Source organism: Sardina pilchardus, chromosome 22 (assembly GCF_963854185.1).
Source record: "Sardina pilchardus chromosome 22, fSarPil1.1, whole genome shotgun sequence".
Lineage (NCBI taxonomy): Eukaryota > Metazoa > Chordata > Actinopteri > Clupeiformes > Clupeidae > Sardina > Sardina pilchardus.
Genome location: NC_085015.1, coordinates 9,537,298 through 9,552,059, shown reverse-complemented (window position 1 = coordinate 9,552,059; position 14,762 = coordinate 9,537,298). Strand labels below are relative to the sequence as shown.

General features: G+C 41.2%; 4 protein-coding genes across 4 annotated transcripts; 2 read left to right on the top strand and 2 right to left on the bottom strand.

Moving 5' to 3' along the window:
• Window positions 1–586: 586 nt before the first annotated feature.
• On the bottom strand, window positions 587–3,156 carry ndufb8 (NADH:ubiquinone oxidoreductase subunit B8). Its single transcript, XM_062526191.1, has 5 exons — window positions 3,015–3,156; window positions 2,477–2,603; window positions 2,276–2,375; window positions 1,990–2,145; window positions 587–749 (listed from the first exon to the last, which is right to left on the bottom strand). Exons 1-5 carry the CDS (start codon window positions 3,145–3,147, stop codon window positions 657–659), a joined length of 609 nt encoding a protein of 202 aa, XP_062382175.1. The 5' UTR covers window positions 3,148–3,156; the 3' UTR covers window positions 587–656.
• A 287-nt stretch (window positions 3,157–3,443) lies between these two features.
• On the top strand, window positions 3,444–5,775 carry ddx18 (DEAD (Asp-Glu-Ala-Asp) box polypeptide 18). Its single transcript, XM_062526064.1, has one exon. It carries the CDS (start codon window positions 3,492–3,494, stop codon window positions 5,466–5,468), a length of 1,977 nt encoding a protein of 658 aa, XP_062382048.1. The 5' UTR covers window positions 3,444–3,491; the 3' UTR covers window positions 5,469–5,775.
• Window positions 5,776–6,050: 275 nt separating this feature from the next.
• On the bottom strand, window positions 6,051–8,172 carry gpx9 (glutathione peroxidase 9). Its single transcript, XM_062526065.1, has 5 exons — window positions 7,930–8,172; window positions 7,703–7,796; window positions 6,819–6,949; window positions 6,504–6,634; window positions 6,051–6,419 (listed from the first exon to the last, which is right to left on the bottom strand). The coding sequence occupies exons 2-5, from the start codon at window positions 7,773–7,775 to the stop codon at window positions 6,362–6,364; spliced, it is 393 nt and encodes a 130-aa protein (XP_062382049.1). The 5' UTR covers window positions 7,776–7,796; window positions 7,930–8,172; the 3' UTR covers window positions 6,051–6,361.
• A 477-nt stretch (window positions 8,173–8,649) lies between these two features.
• On the top strand, window positions 8,650–13,714 carry fbxl15 (F-box and leucine-rich repeat protein 15). Its single transcript, XM_062526190.1, has 5 exons — window positions 8,650–8,773; window positions 9,367–9,526; window positions 10,016–10,521; window positions 11,143–11,367; window positions 11,820–13,714. The coding sequence occupies exons 1-4, from the start codon at window positions 8,703–8,705 to the stop codon at window positions 11,330–11,332; spliced, it is 927 nt and encodes a 308-aa protein (XP_062382174.1). The 5' UTR covers window positions 8,650–8,702; the 3' UTR covers window positions 11,333–11,367; window positions 11,820–13,714.
• The last annotated feature ends 1,048 nt before the right edge of the window (window positions 13,715–14,762 follow it).

Here is a 14,762-nt window from a genome sequence, read left to right as displayed (position 1 = left end):
ACAACTTGCGTCTGAGTTACACCAAAGTCCTTTTAATAATATAACACACCATATATCTGCAATCCGTAATGGAAGCAAAGCTTGAGGTCATTGCATTGCACTGTATATGGACTCAATTTGGTTCTACATCCTGGTGCAAACAGGGGAATACTGTGATAAATTACGCGAAGTAAAGACCTCTCTAATAACCCTTTTCTCCTTTGCACTAGCCTCATAATAATGTATTATGTGAAAAATTGACACACAAGTAAAGTATATGTATACCACAGAAGTTGTATTACAGACTTGACCCATAGCCTCATTCATAAATTAATACAATGGACATATACTTTGCAATCTGCCAGTTATATCAGTGACCCCCATTTAAATCCTGGGAAAAGTGTAAAGTCAGTCTATGAGCAAAGTTCTTGTGAATGAACTGACAGAATTGTGTGACAGTACAGTTTTTAAGTTAACCCCTGCTTGTGCTTCAGATCTTTCTCATGGTATTACATCTGAAAATACATTTCACATAGTTAATTAAGCAAGCTTTAGTTGAATTTTCTTCTTTCGACTTCATCAATGGAAATGCAAAAAGACAAAAGGCTAACTGTTTTAAGTTATTATTTTATTAGGATAACAGAAACATAGAACAGTACAGACAATATTTTTACATTTTAGATTTTATAATTCTTCACTTCCTCTGGCTCTTTCTCAGGGTTCCCTCCATTCTCCAAGTACAGGTTATTGAATGGATACTGCTTAGGTGCCTGTAAATGGGGGGGGGGGGAAATTATGTATTGGTATATGGATGAACACTGACTGAGGATTTATGTTTCTTGTCTTATAAGTTGAATCAAAGGAAGAACAAAAATGTGGTGGCTTGCCATCATGGACTCAGCTGTGCATACATACACTGAGGCACATTTACATCCCAACAGAGCACGCATGCATTTAAACCTCCACTGTTATACTACTGCTGTCCAAGTATTTGTCCTAGCCATACTGTTGGCGTACATTTCATTAGCATTTGCCAATTGCTTTTCTGGAGCATGGACACCCTGTTGTGTTGAGATTAGACAGTTCTGTTTTATAATTAGCAAACGGTTTCTGGTCAAGATTGAATAAAAAAACATTATGTAGCATTTTATTTGTTTGAAGAACCTCATTTTAAACAGCGCTTTCTGTGGTAAATCTACCTAGCCAAGTCATGATGGGTGCCTTTCAATACATCTAACCTTTTGCCAGTCCAACAACAGATTCTGTCTTCCTGTTTCCAAAAACTGCTACAGTACTTTTACTTTCCGGTCTTTGATTGTAATCAAACACTTGTGTGGCAAGTATTCTCACCCTATGCAGAGACTATTCTGAAACCTTAACCTCATAGCACCTTTCCTCATGTTTATGAATGTCTACAATGAGAATAGGAAGAGATCTTTCTGACATCACCTAAAAATAACACATGTTCCACTAAGATCAAAATGATGAAAAGAAAAAGGAAGTTCTTACTCCCCGAGTTATGTGCTAAAGGCAATAAACAGAAGTAAAGCCAAACTACATGACAACTTTGCTTTCAGCAAGTCACAAGAGCAAATGAAAGAAAAACACAACAGCATATCACAGGACAGCAAATTAAAAATCACAACGACAAATTTACATTTCAAATTCAAAATGACCTCAGACCAAAAATGTAAATGTCAAATCAAAAATCACAACAGAAATGCCAAATCACATAAAAAAAAAAAAAAAACCTGTTTTGAGAGTTGCCATTGTGACATCTGATTTGCTGTTCTGACTTTCTAATTGGCTGTGCTTTTGTGATTTTAGATTTACCAAGGTGTGGTCAAATTCATCAAACAGAGGCAAAGGTTTCTGGCTATTGTCTCGTTGCTTGCTTTTACGAGAAAACTGACCAAATATATACACATACATGCACATACATGCACATACTGTCATGCATACATACTTACATATATCACATTTATAGAGGAATTATTCAGTTATTCTTACCACAGGTTGGTATGATGGAAAGACTTCGCCAAGGTAAAACATAAACAACATGAACCCCACAAATCCCAGAAGAGTACGACTCATCGTCTGCCAATCCACGGGAGTGGGGGAAGTGTCTACACGGTTCCTGATGAACATGTCAAAATCCCAGTGCATCTGCAATCAAATAAGAATAATGCAATTTACGTGTGATGGTCATCCCTCCTTTTTAAGTGGAGAGCTAAACATCTCTCAGATGTGGATCTACTGCAGACAAACATTCCAATCTTCTGTCTTTTGACATTACCGGCTCTCCCCAGTTCCTCCTCAAGTCAGGATGGTCCCATGAATACCAGGGGTCTCTCTCTGCCTGTGATCTGGCTGGCAGCTTTGGATAGTCTCCAAACCTGAGCAACAACAACACGGTAAAATACATGCACCTTAACACTTTAAACACGTTACTGAAACTGATGCTCTGAGGATGTCGACAGACTCGGCACAACCTTACCCCAAGCCATCATCTGGATGAGGTTTGTAGTCGTGTACTGTCATGTTATACTTTTTAGCAGCCGCAGCTATCTCCTCGGGAGTTTTAGGGAATGCGCCAGGGAGCGAATCCTTCGATTCTCCGGAGGCTATCGTGTAAAAAAAAAATGCAAGAACGAGACTTTATCAGCACACAGCATGTTACCGTTAGAGTAAGTGTAATGGATTCGATAACATTAGGATAAATTACTTAGCTCAGCATAGTTAACATGTAAACCAAACTGAACCAATTAAATTACTAAAACAAAAAGATACCTATATAAAACGTTACTGTACAATCATATTTTGCAATGTCTGCGCAGAACTGCCAAATAGTGACAGAAAACAGCTTGATGTCTGTTTACATGTTTGATTCAGTTGCTGTGGCTAACCACAGGGGCTAACTTAGCCAGCTATCTTTGAAGGTTAGCTGCCAGGCTTGCCCAATAACTATAAAGAGATAACCATACAACGGATCGACAGTATTTCAGATTTATTGCAACGTCTAACGAATAACCCACCTGCTCTTGCCCCAAAAAACATTTGGGCAAATCCTTGCCCTTTAGCTTTATGAAGGGCCCGGGCCAAGCTCCCTGCTCGAAGCGCGGCCATCTTTCGTTCTGTTGACCTGACACAGAACGGACTTGTACGCATGCGTGAAAAATTAAGGTACGGAAAGCGAAAGGAAACAAACCTGTTGAATCCACTCGGGCATCGACATGGCTTCCCTTAATGTTGTAAACGTTCTCTTTTGTATTTTCTGCACAGACATTTGGTACAGTTACAGTCTTTTTCTGTGTCTTGGTAGCGCTTATTAAATATCTGGTGCCTCCAACTGTGCTTTCCAACATTATATACACGGTAAAATTGTAAAAGATGGTCATATTTTATCAGGCACATTTTAAGACTTCATTGTCATTTGAGGGTCCTATCAGGTCCTTCAGGACACGTGTTTCTCTACATTTTCCTGTGAGTTCGTGGTAGCTGCTTGTGGCATCATGGCAGACTTACAGATGAAGATCCTTAGAAAGAAAATACAGAAAAAGAATGACATAACTAAAAAGAGAGGGCTGCTTAAGAAACTTAAAGAGGCTGAAAATGAGGAGCTGGTATCTAACGATGAGTTTAAGGCAGATGTGACCGAAGAAACATTGACTGAGTCGGAGGCTAAATCGGCCACACAACAGGATGATTCTCCAACGAGTGAAGAGTCTGCCCCAACTTTGGGAAAGAAGAGGAAAGTTGCTGGCTCTGTTGACTCTGGTGGGTCGAAGAAAAAGAAAAAGAAGAATGTGAAGAAAGCTGTTGGTGACTGTTGCTCGCATGAGGGTGAAGAGTCGGAACAAGCAGATCTTGAGGATAGCGAACAGACCGCAGACGATGAAGTCGAGGCGGACAGTAAGACGGAAGAAGAAGAAGATGGAAAAGGTGAAGATGAAACTTCGCCCGACCTCCCGTTGGGTTTAACGGGGGCATACGAGGACCGCTCTTTTGCATCCCTGGCAGATGTAGTGAGCGAGGCCACGATGAAAGGAGTGAAGGAGATGGGCTTCGAAAACATGACGGCCATTCAACATAGGAGCATCCGACCACTGCTCGAAGGAAGAGACGTATTGGCTGCTGCTAAAACAGGTAGTGGTAAAACGTTAGCCTTCCTCATCCCTGCCATTGAACTCATTTATAAGCTTAAGTTTATGCCCAGAAATGGAACTGGGGTCGTCATCTTGTCCCCCACACGAGAATTGGCCATGCAGACTTATGGTGTGTTAAAGGAGTTGATTACCCATCACGTGCATACGTTTGGCCTTATTATGGGTGGCAGTAACCGAGCAGCAGAAGCTCAGAGGCTCGCAAATGGTGTCAACATAGTAGTGGCTACTCCTGGCCGACTGCTGGACCATCTGCTAAACACACCCGCTTTCATGTACAAAAACCTTCAGTGTCTGATTATTGACGAGGCAGATAGGATATTGGAGGTAGGGTTTGAGGACGAGCTGAAGCAGATCATCAAGCTGCTGCCAAAGAAACGTCAGTCGATGCTGTTCTCAGCCACACAGACACGCAAGGTGGAGGATTTGGCCCGAATCTCTCTGAAGAAGGAGCCGCTCTACGTCGGTGTGGATGACAACGAAGAATCAGCCACCGTGGATGGACTGGAACAAGGCTACGTAGTGTGTCCTTCCGAGAAAAGATTCCTCCTGCTTTTTACCTTCCTGAAGAAAAATCGCAGTAAGAAAATCATGGTGTTCTTTTCGTCCTGCATGTCCGTCAAGTTTCACTATGAGCTCCTAAACTACATCGACCTGCCAGTAATGGCCATTCACGGCAAACAGAAGCAGACCAAGCGTACAGCCACCTTTTTCCAATTCTGCAACGCAGAGAAAGGCATTCTTCTCTGCACGGATGTGGCCGCCAGAGGCTTGGACATCCCAGAGGTCGACTGGATTGTCCAGTACGACCCACCTGATGATCCCAAGGAGTACATCCACCGCGTTGGTAGAACCGCCCGTGGAATCGACGGCCGTGGCCATGCTCTCCTGATCCTCCGCCCCGAGGAGCTGGGCTTCCTGCGGTTCCTCAAGCAAGCCAAGGTTCCCTTGAGCGAGTTCGAGTTCTCCTGGACCAAGATCTCTGACATTCAGTCACAGCTGGAGAAACTGATTGAGAAGAACTACTACCTCCACAAGTCTGCTCAGGAGGCCTACAAGTCCTACGTCAGGGCGTATGACTCCCACTCTCTCAAACAGATCTACAGTGTTGACACGCTCAACCTACCAATGGTGGCCCTGTCGTTTGGCTTCACAGTACCACCCTATGTGGACCTGGGTGTCCACAGCAGTAAGGGTATGAAGCTACAGAAGAGAGGTGGTGGAGGTGGCTTCGGCTTTCAGAAGTCCAAGAATGTCCAGAAGGCTAAGATCTTCAAGCATGTTAACAAGAGAGGCAAGGGAGATTCAAGGCAATTCTCCCGCTGATGAAACTTTGTTAAATATTCTAAAAGTTTAACATTCAAATCTCTTTTATATTCAGTGTTGTTGATAACATTGTGTGTTCACGATCTTGTTGAATGGCTGCATGGTCACGTGAAGAGAGCTGGGTGCAGTCAATGAACGGAACTTTCAACAACATTTTAGGACTGATTTCAGTTCAGTTCAGTTTCATATTTGTCTCTGTTTGAAGAGTAGCTGATTTACTCTGTATATCTTCCCCCTTTTTGTGTCATTTACATTATGAACTCTGTCAATTTTCTCTCCCAAATATGGTAATAAACCTCTAAAATGGGCCCAATGTCATATTTTATTTAATAATGGATTCCTTTGTGCTATTTGTAATGTAATGTTTTAGATGTTGTGTAGTCCAATGCTTTACACCATTATGCATCTTTCAGATGTATCCATTAGATAGTTGGGTTCTAGAATGTAAATGTTGCTATGAGTTATGCATTTTAGACGAGATGTGTTGCTACATCTTTGCTTTTGCTTTAACCATGTGCATTATTACAATTTAATAAGGTCATGTTATCCCACAACCCCTTTTACACAAAATAAGTAAATACATTTATAAATTGAATAGATGTTAAATTTATTGTGTCATAATCAATACGTCCTGATCATTTTCTTGCCGAGGCCTAGAGAAGGCCTCTTTGAGGACCGGTCCTGGATGCGGCTGCGTCACTTTGAGGGGCTGACGGGAGACAGGGCTCTAGATGAATGCACGGAAGCCTGGAACCTTCTGAATCCCGACCCATCAGATCTAGCTTGGGTGCAACAGGGATGTGCATTTACCAAGAGATCATCACTCTGCCCCCCTCGATGAGAGTCGCATCTTGTTAAGCTGGTGGAATGGGGGTGTTGGTGAGGAAAAGCATTCACAGTAACCCTGCAATGTCCTTTTCCAGGTCTTCTACGGGGCTGTGTAGCTCATACCTGAAAGCAAACAGCATTTTAAAGTACACTTTAGTCTTTTAAGTGACATTTTAAAATAAATGAATTGTGTGTAAAAAGGCATACCTTTTGAATGGCAGACCATTAGCTGTGATGAGGAACTTCTCAAAATTCCACCTTATGTCGTTGACTTTAATAGGAGACCAGTATAATTTCTTTATGTCGCCTATGACAGGATTGACATAAGGCAATGATTCCTGGGGAGAAGAAGAATGTGATGTGTAAAGCATACAGTTTGGTTAAACAGGTTGTTTTAATAATATCCTTAGCTTTATTCATTGGATAAATACGGCATGTAATAAATATATAAGGAATACTACAGAAATTTGGAATGGCTATTTAGCATGGCTTTTAAGAGACTAAATCATATAAAGATCCTACCTTGAGATAGGTGAAAAGAGGCTCTTCATTTAATCCATTAACTTCAATCTTTCCAAATATGGGGAACTTTGGGACAAAGCATCCACCAGGTCTCACATGTTTGAGGACATTAAGAGTCTCATGGTTTACCTCTAAGAATATGAAGGAAACATTGCAATCACAGTAACTGTTTACCAGTATACATTTTGTACTTTTTCCGTAAAACGTGTTTTCAGCACACTTCATCAGAATTTCACAGCATTATGGCAGTGTTGGTTAACAATGTGAGGCTTACAAGTGTATCAATATACTTAATAGTTGTTTATGTTAATACACAGTGTTTGGAAATTACCAAAAACATGTCATCTTGATTTAAAATGCATACATGCATGCATACATATGAGGAACTATATTTAAATTCAGATACAATTTAAGCGGGTGGTATTCAGAATACGGTTATACTGATACATTTAAGGATGACATTTTAAATCATTGTAATATGTAGGGCCATGCCTTTTCAAGCTTTGAACCACACCACGTAGCCTAAGGCTCCTTTTTCTTTCCATCTCTTTTTTTATTGATAGCCTTAATAAAAAAACAATTAAATATCAATCCATCCCCACTGTAAAACAGGTTGTGGGCTGATGACACTATGGGTACAGCTTACAGCTTCACATAACCTCACATAAATGTTTAATCCACTGCTAATAAATTATAATAGACTTACAATGCTGATGTAATCCAAAGTATTCAAAATACAATACTCACTTTGAGTAGGCTAATCAATCTGAATATGTTACCAAATACATTTTAGGACGTGATTACAGTCATCTGTAGTGGAATACATTTTTAAAAGTAACCTTCCCAACATTGTTAATATATCACACTGTAGCACACAAACGTACCCGGGGATTGTAGGCCAAACTGATTGCATGGAAATCCAAGGACAACGAATTTGAGGTCACCAAACATATTCATCAGTGCATTCAGTCTGTGGTACTGGAACCAATTACATTCAAAATAAGTGTTTACATCATACAAGAGCCAAACTAAATTGTGTATCCTTACATTATCACAGAGGAATATATATTCTGAAAAACAAAAATAAATGACTGAATTCAGCTGCCATTACCTCCTCAATGGTTGACCCTCAGAAAGTTGCCAGGTTGACAACAAGGATCACTTTGCCCCTATAATTGTTAAGTGACATAGTTTGACCATCCAGGGTCTCCATCGAAAAGTCATAGATTGATTTCCCTTCCATAATCACACAAATAAGCCTATTGGCTGTAAATCAACGATGATTACTTGGTGGTGGACCGCTGTTGCCTTGTCGAACTCACTTCTTTCAATGTGCCATAACTCTTGGCTCAGCAATTGTTCTGCATGGCTGGTTCCATTGTTCATGTCCAGGGGTGAGTTGACAGGCTAATTATTTGTTCGCCGTTTGCATAGGTATGCGAATCCTATTGGTCATGCATCTACCTTTGTGCTTTTCAAAGGACAGGTATACATGACCAAAGTCATCCAAAAATGTTCTTTTATGGGTGGTTATAGCCTTCTGTGTTGGGGTTGTTAGGATAGGTCTATATGGCATATATGTAATATAAGTGGTACCATAGACTTAATTCAAAGAGCCTGTGGTCTGAAAACGTCACATTTCAGACATGGTAGGATTTGTCATATTTGGGATATATGTTTTCCCCTTAAAATGCATTTCCTCCCTGCCAAAAAAGGTAAAGTAAAATATCTGAAAAAAATCTTCACTCTCAAATGTTCATATAATTTTGTTCATCTAAATTCACCCAAAACGGCAGGTGGCAGTATTGATCCATTACATGTTTGGCTAGTTCATGTAAAACATCGAAGGAGTGCAGCGGGTTCAGTGCAGGATGCTCCCTTGTTATGTCAAATATTAATAGCCAATCTACTCACAATTCTAAAGTAATGGATCCAGAAACAGGGAACACCTTCAAGTAAGTTATGCATTTGTTTAGACTCATATTGAATGTTACTTTCGAGTAGCTCAGTGATCCGTATCTGCAAGTTGACGAACCAGGCTGTCAGATGACTTGAAAACAAAATGCAATGAGTGCTAAGCTTATGTGTGCAGTGTGTGGTATTGTTTTCCTGCCGAAAATGATCTCCACGAGACTGTCAGCTGGGACATATCCTCGGGATGTTTACTGTGGGCTATCTACATCAAGTTCTTGTTATTTTGCGTATCAGACCTTTACTTGGAATACGCACTTCTGTGGACCGTGTTGAGTATCTTGACTGTTGTGAAAGGTTACTTGATAATTTTGGCTTCTGGTTTATCATGCAGGATGAATTCTGTGTCCTTTTGTAGTTCATTACAGCAGGCCAACAGATGACGCAAATAATGTAACTGATTCCTAAACTACATTAATATTCAGGTGTATGTCTTGCGATAAGAATACATTTCAATGGTAAATTTATGTCATTTACTGTCATTTTGTGTAAAGCATACTGGCATTGTAAGTAGGCCATATGAGCCATCCTCTGACTGTGGACAGAAACTCCAAAGCTTTACTGTGTTCTTTTTCAGATATCAGCTACTAGATTTGCCATGGGAGGATGTCTTAGTCACACACGTTCTCTGCTACCTCCCCCTGCGACACTTGGCCACCCTGCAAAGGGTCAGCAAGCAGTTCCGCTCCCTCATTCAGGTGTATCTTGCAAACTGCCGAAACTTTGACCTCAGCCAGGTAAAATCAGCAGGTTTTATTTGTCTGCTTTGCGCTTAAATCGAGTCGCGAATTCAACAAAATGCGTTCTGTATTCAGCTGGCTGCACAGTCAAAGACTTGTAAAGACTTGAAATAGGTGTACTGTTGTAGGGTTACAATTAATTATAGCTGGATGGTAGAGCTGACACAGATTCTGACAGTGATTGCTTCATAGTTGTCACAGTGCTGTGGAGAGTATCCTGTTATCTCCTGTTCCCAAGCTGAATTCCTCAAAACAATATTTTGATCCAGTGTGTGCAACTGATGGTTGAATTAGCTGATTTATTTTATTGGATCCAGTGTGAATATGGAAGGATTTTGAAATATATTAATAATAGAATAGAAAGCCACTGTCTGCATTCATCAAAATTGGAAGATCTGCTCCTTGTTGGTTCTAGCAGGTTCCTATGTAATCTAGCTGTTCCTGCAGCTGGTTTATATCTGTTTTTTCCATGCTCTCTTCCTGCAGGTTGGGCCTCACATCTCCAAGGAAGCCTTCTGCTCCATGCTGAGTGACAACAAAGTCCTCCAAAACCTGTCCGTCCAGAACTGCTCGGCCTGGATCACCGACAAGGAGCTCCTCCCCGTCATCGGACAGAACCCGCACCTGCAGCGGGTGGACATGCGCGGCTGCTCGAGCCTGAGCCGCCACTCTCTGGTGGCCGTGTCGCTCAGCTGCCTGCGCCTGCAGCACCTGAGCCTGGCCCACTGCGAGTGGGTGGACAGCCTGTCGCTGCGGAGCCTCGCCGACCACTGCGGCGGCGGCCTGCGCTCGGTGGACCTGACCGCCTGCCGGCAGCTGAAGGACGAGGCCATCTGCTACCTGGCGCGCCGCTGCCCGGCGCTGCGCTCGCTCTCGGTGGCCGTCAACGCCAACGTGACCGACGAGGCCGTCGACGAGGTGGCCAAGAGCTGCCGCGAGCTGGAGGAGCTGGACCTGACGGGCTGTCTGCGCGTGCGCAATGAGGCCATCAGGTGAGCCAGGCGCAGGTGGGCTTGTGGCCCCCTTTCTGGATTGGGTCTTTTCTAAGCTGCCCACATGCCAACCCCTCTTTTTGTATAGTGTCTATTTATTTATTTCTGTAGTTAAATGGACACTTGAGCACAAGGAATTTCATTACTTATAAATGCTTTTTATGAGTACATGACAATAAACTTGAACGTTTCGAACTTTTTTGCTTAAGGCTCAGGCCCTGAGCTCTTTAAAGCCACCTGACACAAGATGAGTTGTTAATAGCACTATTTATGTATGTATGAGTGAAATTGAATTTCAACTAATTGAACTGAGCCCCATCATGGCTTTAGTAAGGAGGAGGAGAGAGCCTTGTGTGTGCTCAGCTGCTAAAAGACATTTGCTTATCTGAAACCGGGTTTGCTCTATGTCTCTCCATACATATTTTTACTTTATTCTATATTTAGAATGTTATCTGCAGCTTATAATTGCATGTATATAAATCCACTAAGTGGTATATCTCCAGAAATACACTGTAGCGTGTCAACGTTTAGTCCCGGAGTAAACTGCTAGAGGACATTGAGGAGTCTTACAGGGGAGCACACATCTATTCTGAGATTTGTCTTTGCTTTATGCGTTTGAAGGACTGTGGCTGAGTACTGCCCCAAGCTGCGGTCACTGAAGGTCAATCACTGTCACAACGTCACCGAGTCCAGTCTGGGGCTGCTGCGGAAGAGGGACGTGGAGATCGACGTGGAGCCCCCGCTGCAGCGGGCTCTGGTGCTGCTGCAGGACGTGGTGGGCTTCGCTCCCTTCATCAACCTCCAGATTTAGGCCTCATGGGCCGCCTCTTGTGTGGACTGTGACTGGTATGTGAGCGAGATGTCGGGATCATGCAACCCATTCCTTCTTTTTTTCCCCCTCAACATGTGAACATTTTGATGTTGGATCTGTTTCTACGAGTTCTGCTATTGTTTGGGCTTATAGTTCTGAGACACTGCCAGAATTCAAGCGAGAGCCAGGCAGTGTAAGATTTGAAAATAGATCATTATATATTATGGCTGGCTTCAAAATGTTTTCATAACTTTGGGCACAGAAAATGTCCTTGCTTTGAAGCATGCATTGTAAAAGGATGTTATATGATAAACTCAGTTAATCAGTTGTGGGGAGAGCATGATGCAATATGAGCAATCCCTATTAGAAAAAAAATATCTAGTACTTAATGATACAACAATAGAGGAGATTTCCAACTATATTATAATACAAGATGCGTTATTTCTCTGGTGAGGTCTGCTAACACAGGTTATTCCATATCTTCCAGGTCTCACCCACACACCACCACTGTTCATTGTGAAGACTCCCCATCTGGCCCTGTCTGCTTAAAGTGATGCAATAATACAGGGACTCGTATCAGTGGGAATCTGAAGTGGAAATCGGAGTCAAAGAACTCATTATTTATTGTCTGATGCAAATCCATACATTGAACACAATGTTCTGTGTGGACACCTATTGCACTTCAAGTAACACTTGGTTTGAGATGGCCTATTGCCATCTATACCAACCCCCCCTATAAGTAAGCATGGTGCGATTAACATAGTGTAAGATTATGTAGTTCATAGTAGGAACATTTTTGATATTCTGTCACTATCAACACAGGGTAATGCATCCTCTGTGATAGGTTTAGTTGAATGAAGTGTTACTTCATTTGCACTGGCAAAAGACTGCAAACCTTTGCACTTTTCATCATTTCTGTCATGACTGTATTTATAAACATTTAGCTGTGTGTGGATACGAATGGTTCTTCAGGATACCTCAGTTTTCACTTTCAAAAGTTAAGGATTCTACTGGTGTTAAGCTACAGCAATGCGTCTTAAAATGGCAAATCCCATTCAATGAATTTCATATTGTATTTAACAGTGAGAGAAAAGAAAAGTGCGACACTGCTTGCTTCTCTGTGTAACCAATTTATTAACAAACCGACGTCAGTTTAGCGAGGTCTGACAGACAGAAACGGCAGTTCATTAATATTGGTTGCACCATGGAGCATACGCTCAATGGTGTTTTTTGCCCCCAACGGCACCTTCCAGGCAGCACAGCCTAAAAGGCACTACCTTTACCCTATTCCTAACCCTAACCCCCTCAACCCTCATCCTACCCCTAAACTGAGGGGAGTAGTGCCTTGAAGGCAGCGCTGCCTGGAAGGCACCATTGAGGGCAAATAATACCAAAGACCTGGAGCATACACTGTTGCACTTTTCTTTTCTCTTACTCTTAAGTAGTTATTGCGAAGTAGCTGCACATGCAATCGACCAACAAGGTGTGCAGGCTCCTATTTATGTTGTACTTAACAGTCACTTGTGTTGGAGGATTATATAGATGATATACATTATATAGGCATATATGGGTTTCACTGTTCAGCTTGTGTCTTGTTTTTTGCCATGTGTCTTAAGTCCTCCTTTACATTTCATTTTTTTTTCAAGCTGTGTTTAGTAGACCTGAACCTCTTTGTCACTCGGTGAAGATAGTCCTGGTTTATAATTCCACAAGTTTCAATGGCTTTCGCAAATGCTATTAAGTATTTGCAACGTATCACCCTTTTATCCAATAAGATTTCAGTGTATAAATAGAACTAATTGCAAGTTAACAGAAACACGTTTTCAAATAATTGAGGTAAATAGACGCACAACTCAACAAAATTGTTTTGTTTTCTAGGAAAGGTGTGACAGCGCAGTTTGAATTCTGTTTACGCGGCAGCTGAACTGGTTCCATTCCTCGATTTTGTTTTTCACTTGCCTTTACCTCAGTTACTTTTTAATGTAGTTTCCACGTCTCTGATTTTCTTAGCAATGTAAAAAAAAATATTTTGTGTTTACAAGACACTATGATGTTTGTCTGAAATTCACCAAATGTATACAGTGGTCTGTTATGTTTTTATTTTATTTTTAATTTTTTTGTGGCGTCATTATATGCCGAGAGTTTACCTCAGACTTCTTAGAAAACACTATATGGACACAGGCCCTTAAGAGACTGTTTTGTTGCAACTTGAAAATATTTGCAAATATAAGCTTTGCTTGCTTTTAGCAATGTATAGTAAAGGGACGTGGGGATCTCCACAAGAGGTTTTTGTTGGATGGAATGTTTAGAATACCCTTGCATACAGGAATTATGGCTTAATAATATGAGTTATATAAAATAATGTAAAGAGAATTGTACACTCTTGCATATTTTGTGGTGCATGCATGTGTTAAATAGGTTTATGATTACGGAAGGACTTTAATTTTAAATGACTAGACTCACCACTGTCTTTTGAATCTCTGAATTGGACACGAAATGTAAGAGACCTTATCTGTCTGGGCCTAGTGTCTACTGCAAGGTATCCATTCTAAGGTATTGAATAAGATAATACAATGTTGACTTAGGTTTAAATTCAAAATTGTTATCCAAAGAGACTTCCATAGAAGCAATAGATATTAGATGGTGAATAATATTGTGTCCTAAACACTTGATAAGTGAAGGACAGGATCAAAGCCATCGATATCGATGGCTTTGGACAGGATGACAAAGGACTGGATTACAGTGCCACTGAATCCGCTATGCTCTGAAAAAAAATAACCACATAATAGTATCAAAACTGCACTTGTGAAGAATATTTTTGCAGTTCATATTCAGAAAATGCAATATTATAAAATGTAAAATCTGCATTGCACTACATTGTACTGCACTTTATGGCAGAATTACAACATTTTGGACAAATAGTGTTTTACTGAATTGTAGGTTACTTCAGATTTCTTTTGTAAGAGTGGTTAATAATTATCACAGGAAAGCAGAGGATGAATGTATTGATAGATTGCATTTAGAAATGTTACAATCTTTTTCTTTTTGGAATGGAGTTACTGTACCACATAGATCCAGAAGGTGGCGATGATGTGTAGAAGGACAGGCTGACGTCGCGGAGGCCTAGAAGTTCAGAGATAAGTCGGTCCATAATGTATTTGTGCTTTGAAATAATTTCGACAGTAGCTTCTAACTGTATATGATGCGCAGACTTCAAACAGATGGCCTGTGGTAAGAGTTAGGCTACTGTAAATTTGAACCAGTGCGAACATGACCACGTTTGACGTTCTTGCCCTGGGGCTGACTGCAGGGCACAAGAGCACACCTGTACGAGTGGATAGAGGTCAGAGGTGAGCGACCTACGCTTGCTTTGGAGATATATCAACACAAACCTTGGTAAGAAAAGGGTAAATATAATGTATTGTATAAG

Coding starts and splice junctions, on each gene's coding strand:
- gpx9 (XM_062526065.1), bottom strand. CDS start 7,775: ATGAATATGTTTGGTGACCTCAAATTCGTTGTCCTTGGATTTCCATGC. Junction 6,950..7,702: donor GTTTGGCCTACAATCCCCGG/GTACGTTTGTGT, acceptor TCATATTCTTAG/AGGTAAACCATGAGACTCTT. Junction 6,635..6,818: donor CTCTTTTCACCTATCTCAAG/GTAGGATCTTTA, acceptor TCTTCTCCCCAG/GAATCATTGCCTTATGTCAA.
- ddx18 (XM_062526064.1), top strand. CDS start 3,492: ATGGCAGACTTACAGATGAAGATCCTTAGAAAGAAAATACAGAAAAAG.
- ndufb8 (XM_062526191.1), bottom strand. CDS start 3,147: ATGCGTACAAGTCCGTTCTGTGTCAGGTCAACAGAACGAAAGATGGCC. Junction 2,146..2,275: donor GGAGGAACTGGGGAGAGCCG/GTAATGTCAAAA, acceptor ATTTGATTGCAG/ATGCACTGGGATTTTGACAT. Junction 750..1,989: donor TTCCATCATACCAACCTGTG/GTAAGAATAACT, acceptor CCCCATTTACAG/GCACCTAAGCAGTATCCATT.
- fbxl15 (XM_062526190.1), top strand. CDS start 8,703: ATGTCAAATATTAATAGCCAATCTACTCACAATTCTAAAGTAATGGAT. Junction 8,774..9,366: donor GAAACAGGGAACACCTTCAA/GTAAGTTATGCA, acceptor GTTCTTTTTCAG/ATATCAGCTACTAGATTTGC. Junction 9,527..10,015: donor GAAACTTTGACCTCAGCCAG/GTAAAATCAGCA, acceptor CTCTTCCTGCAG/GTTGGGCCTCACATCTCCAA.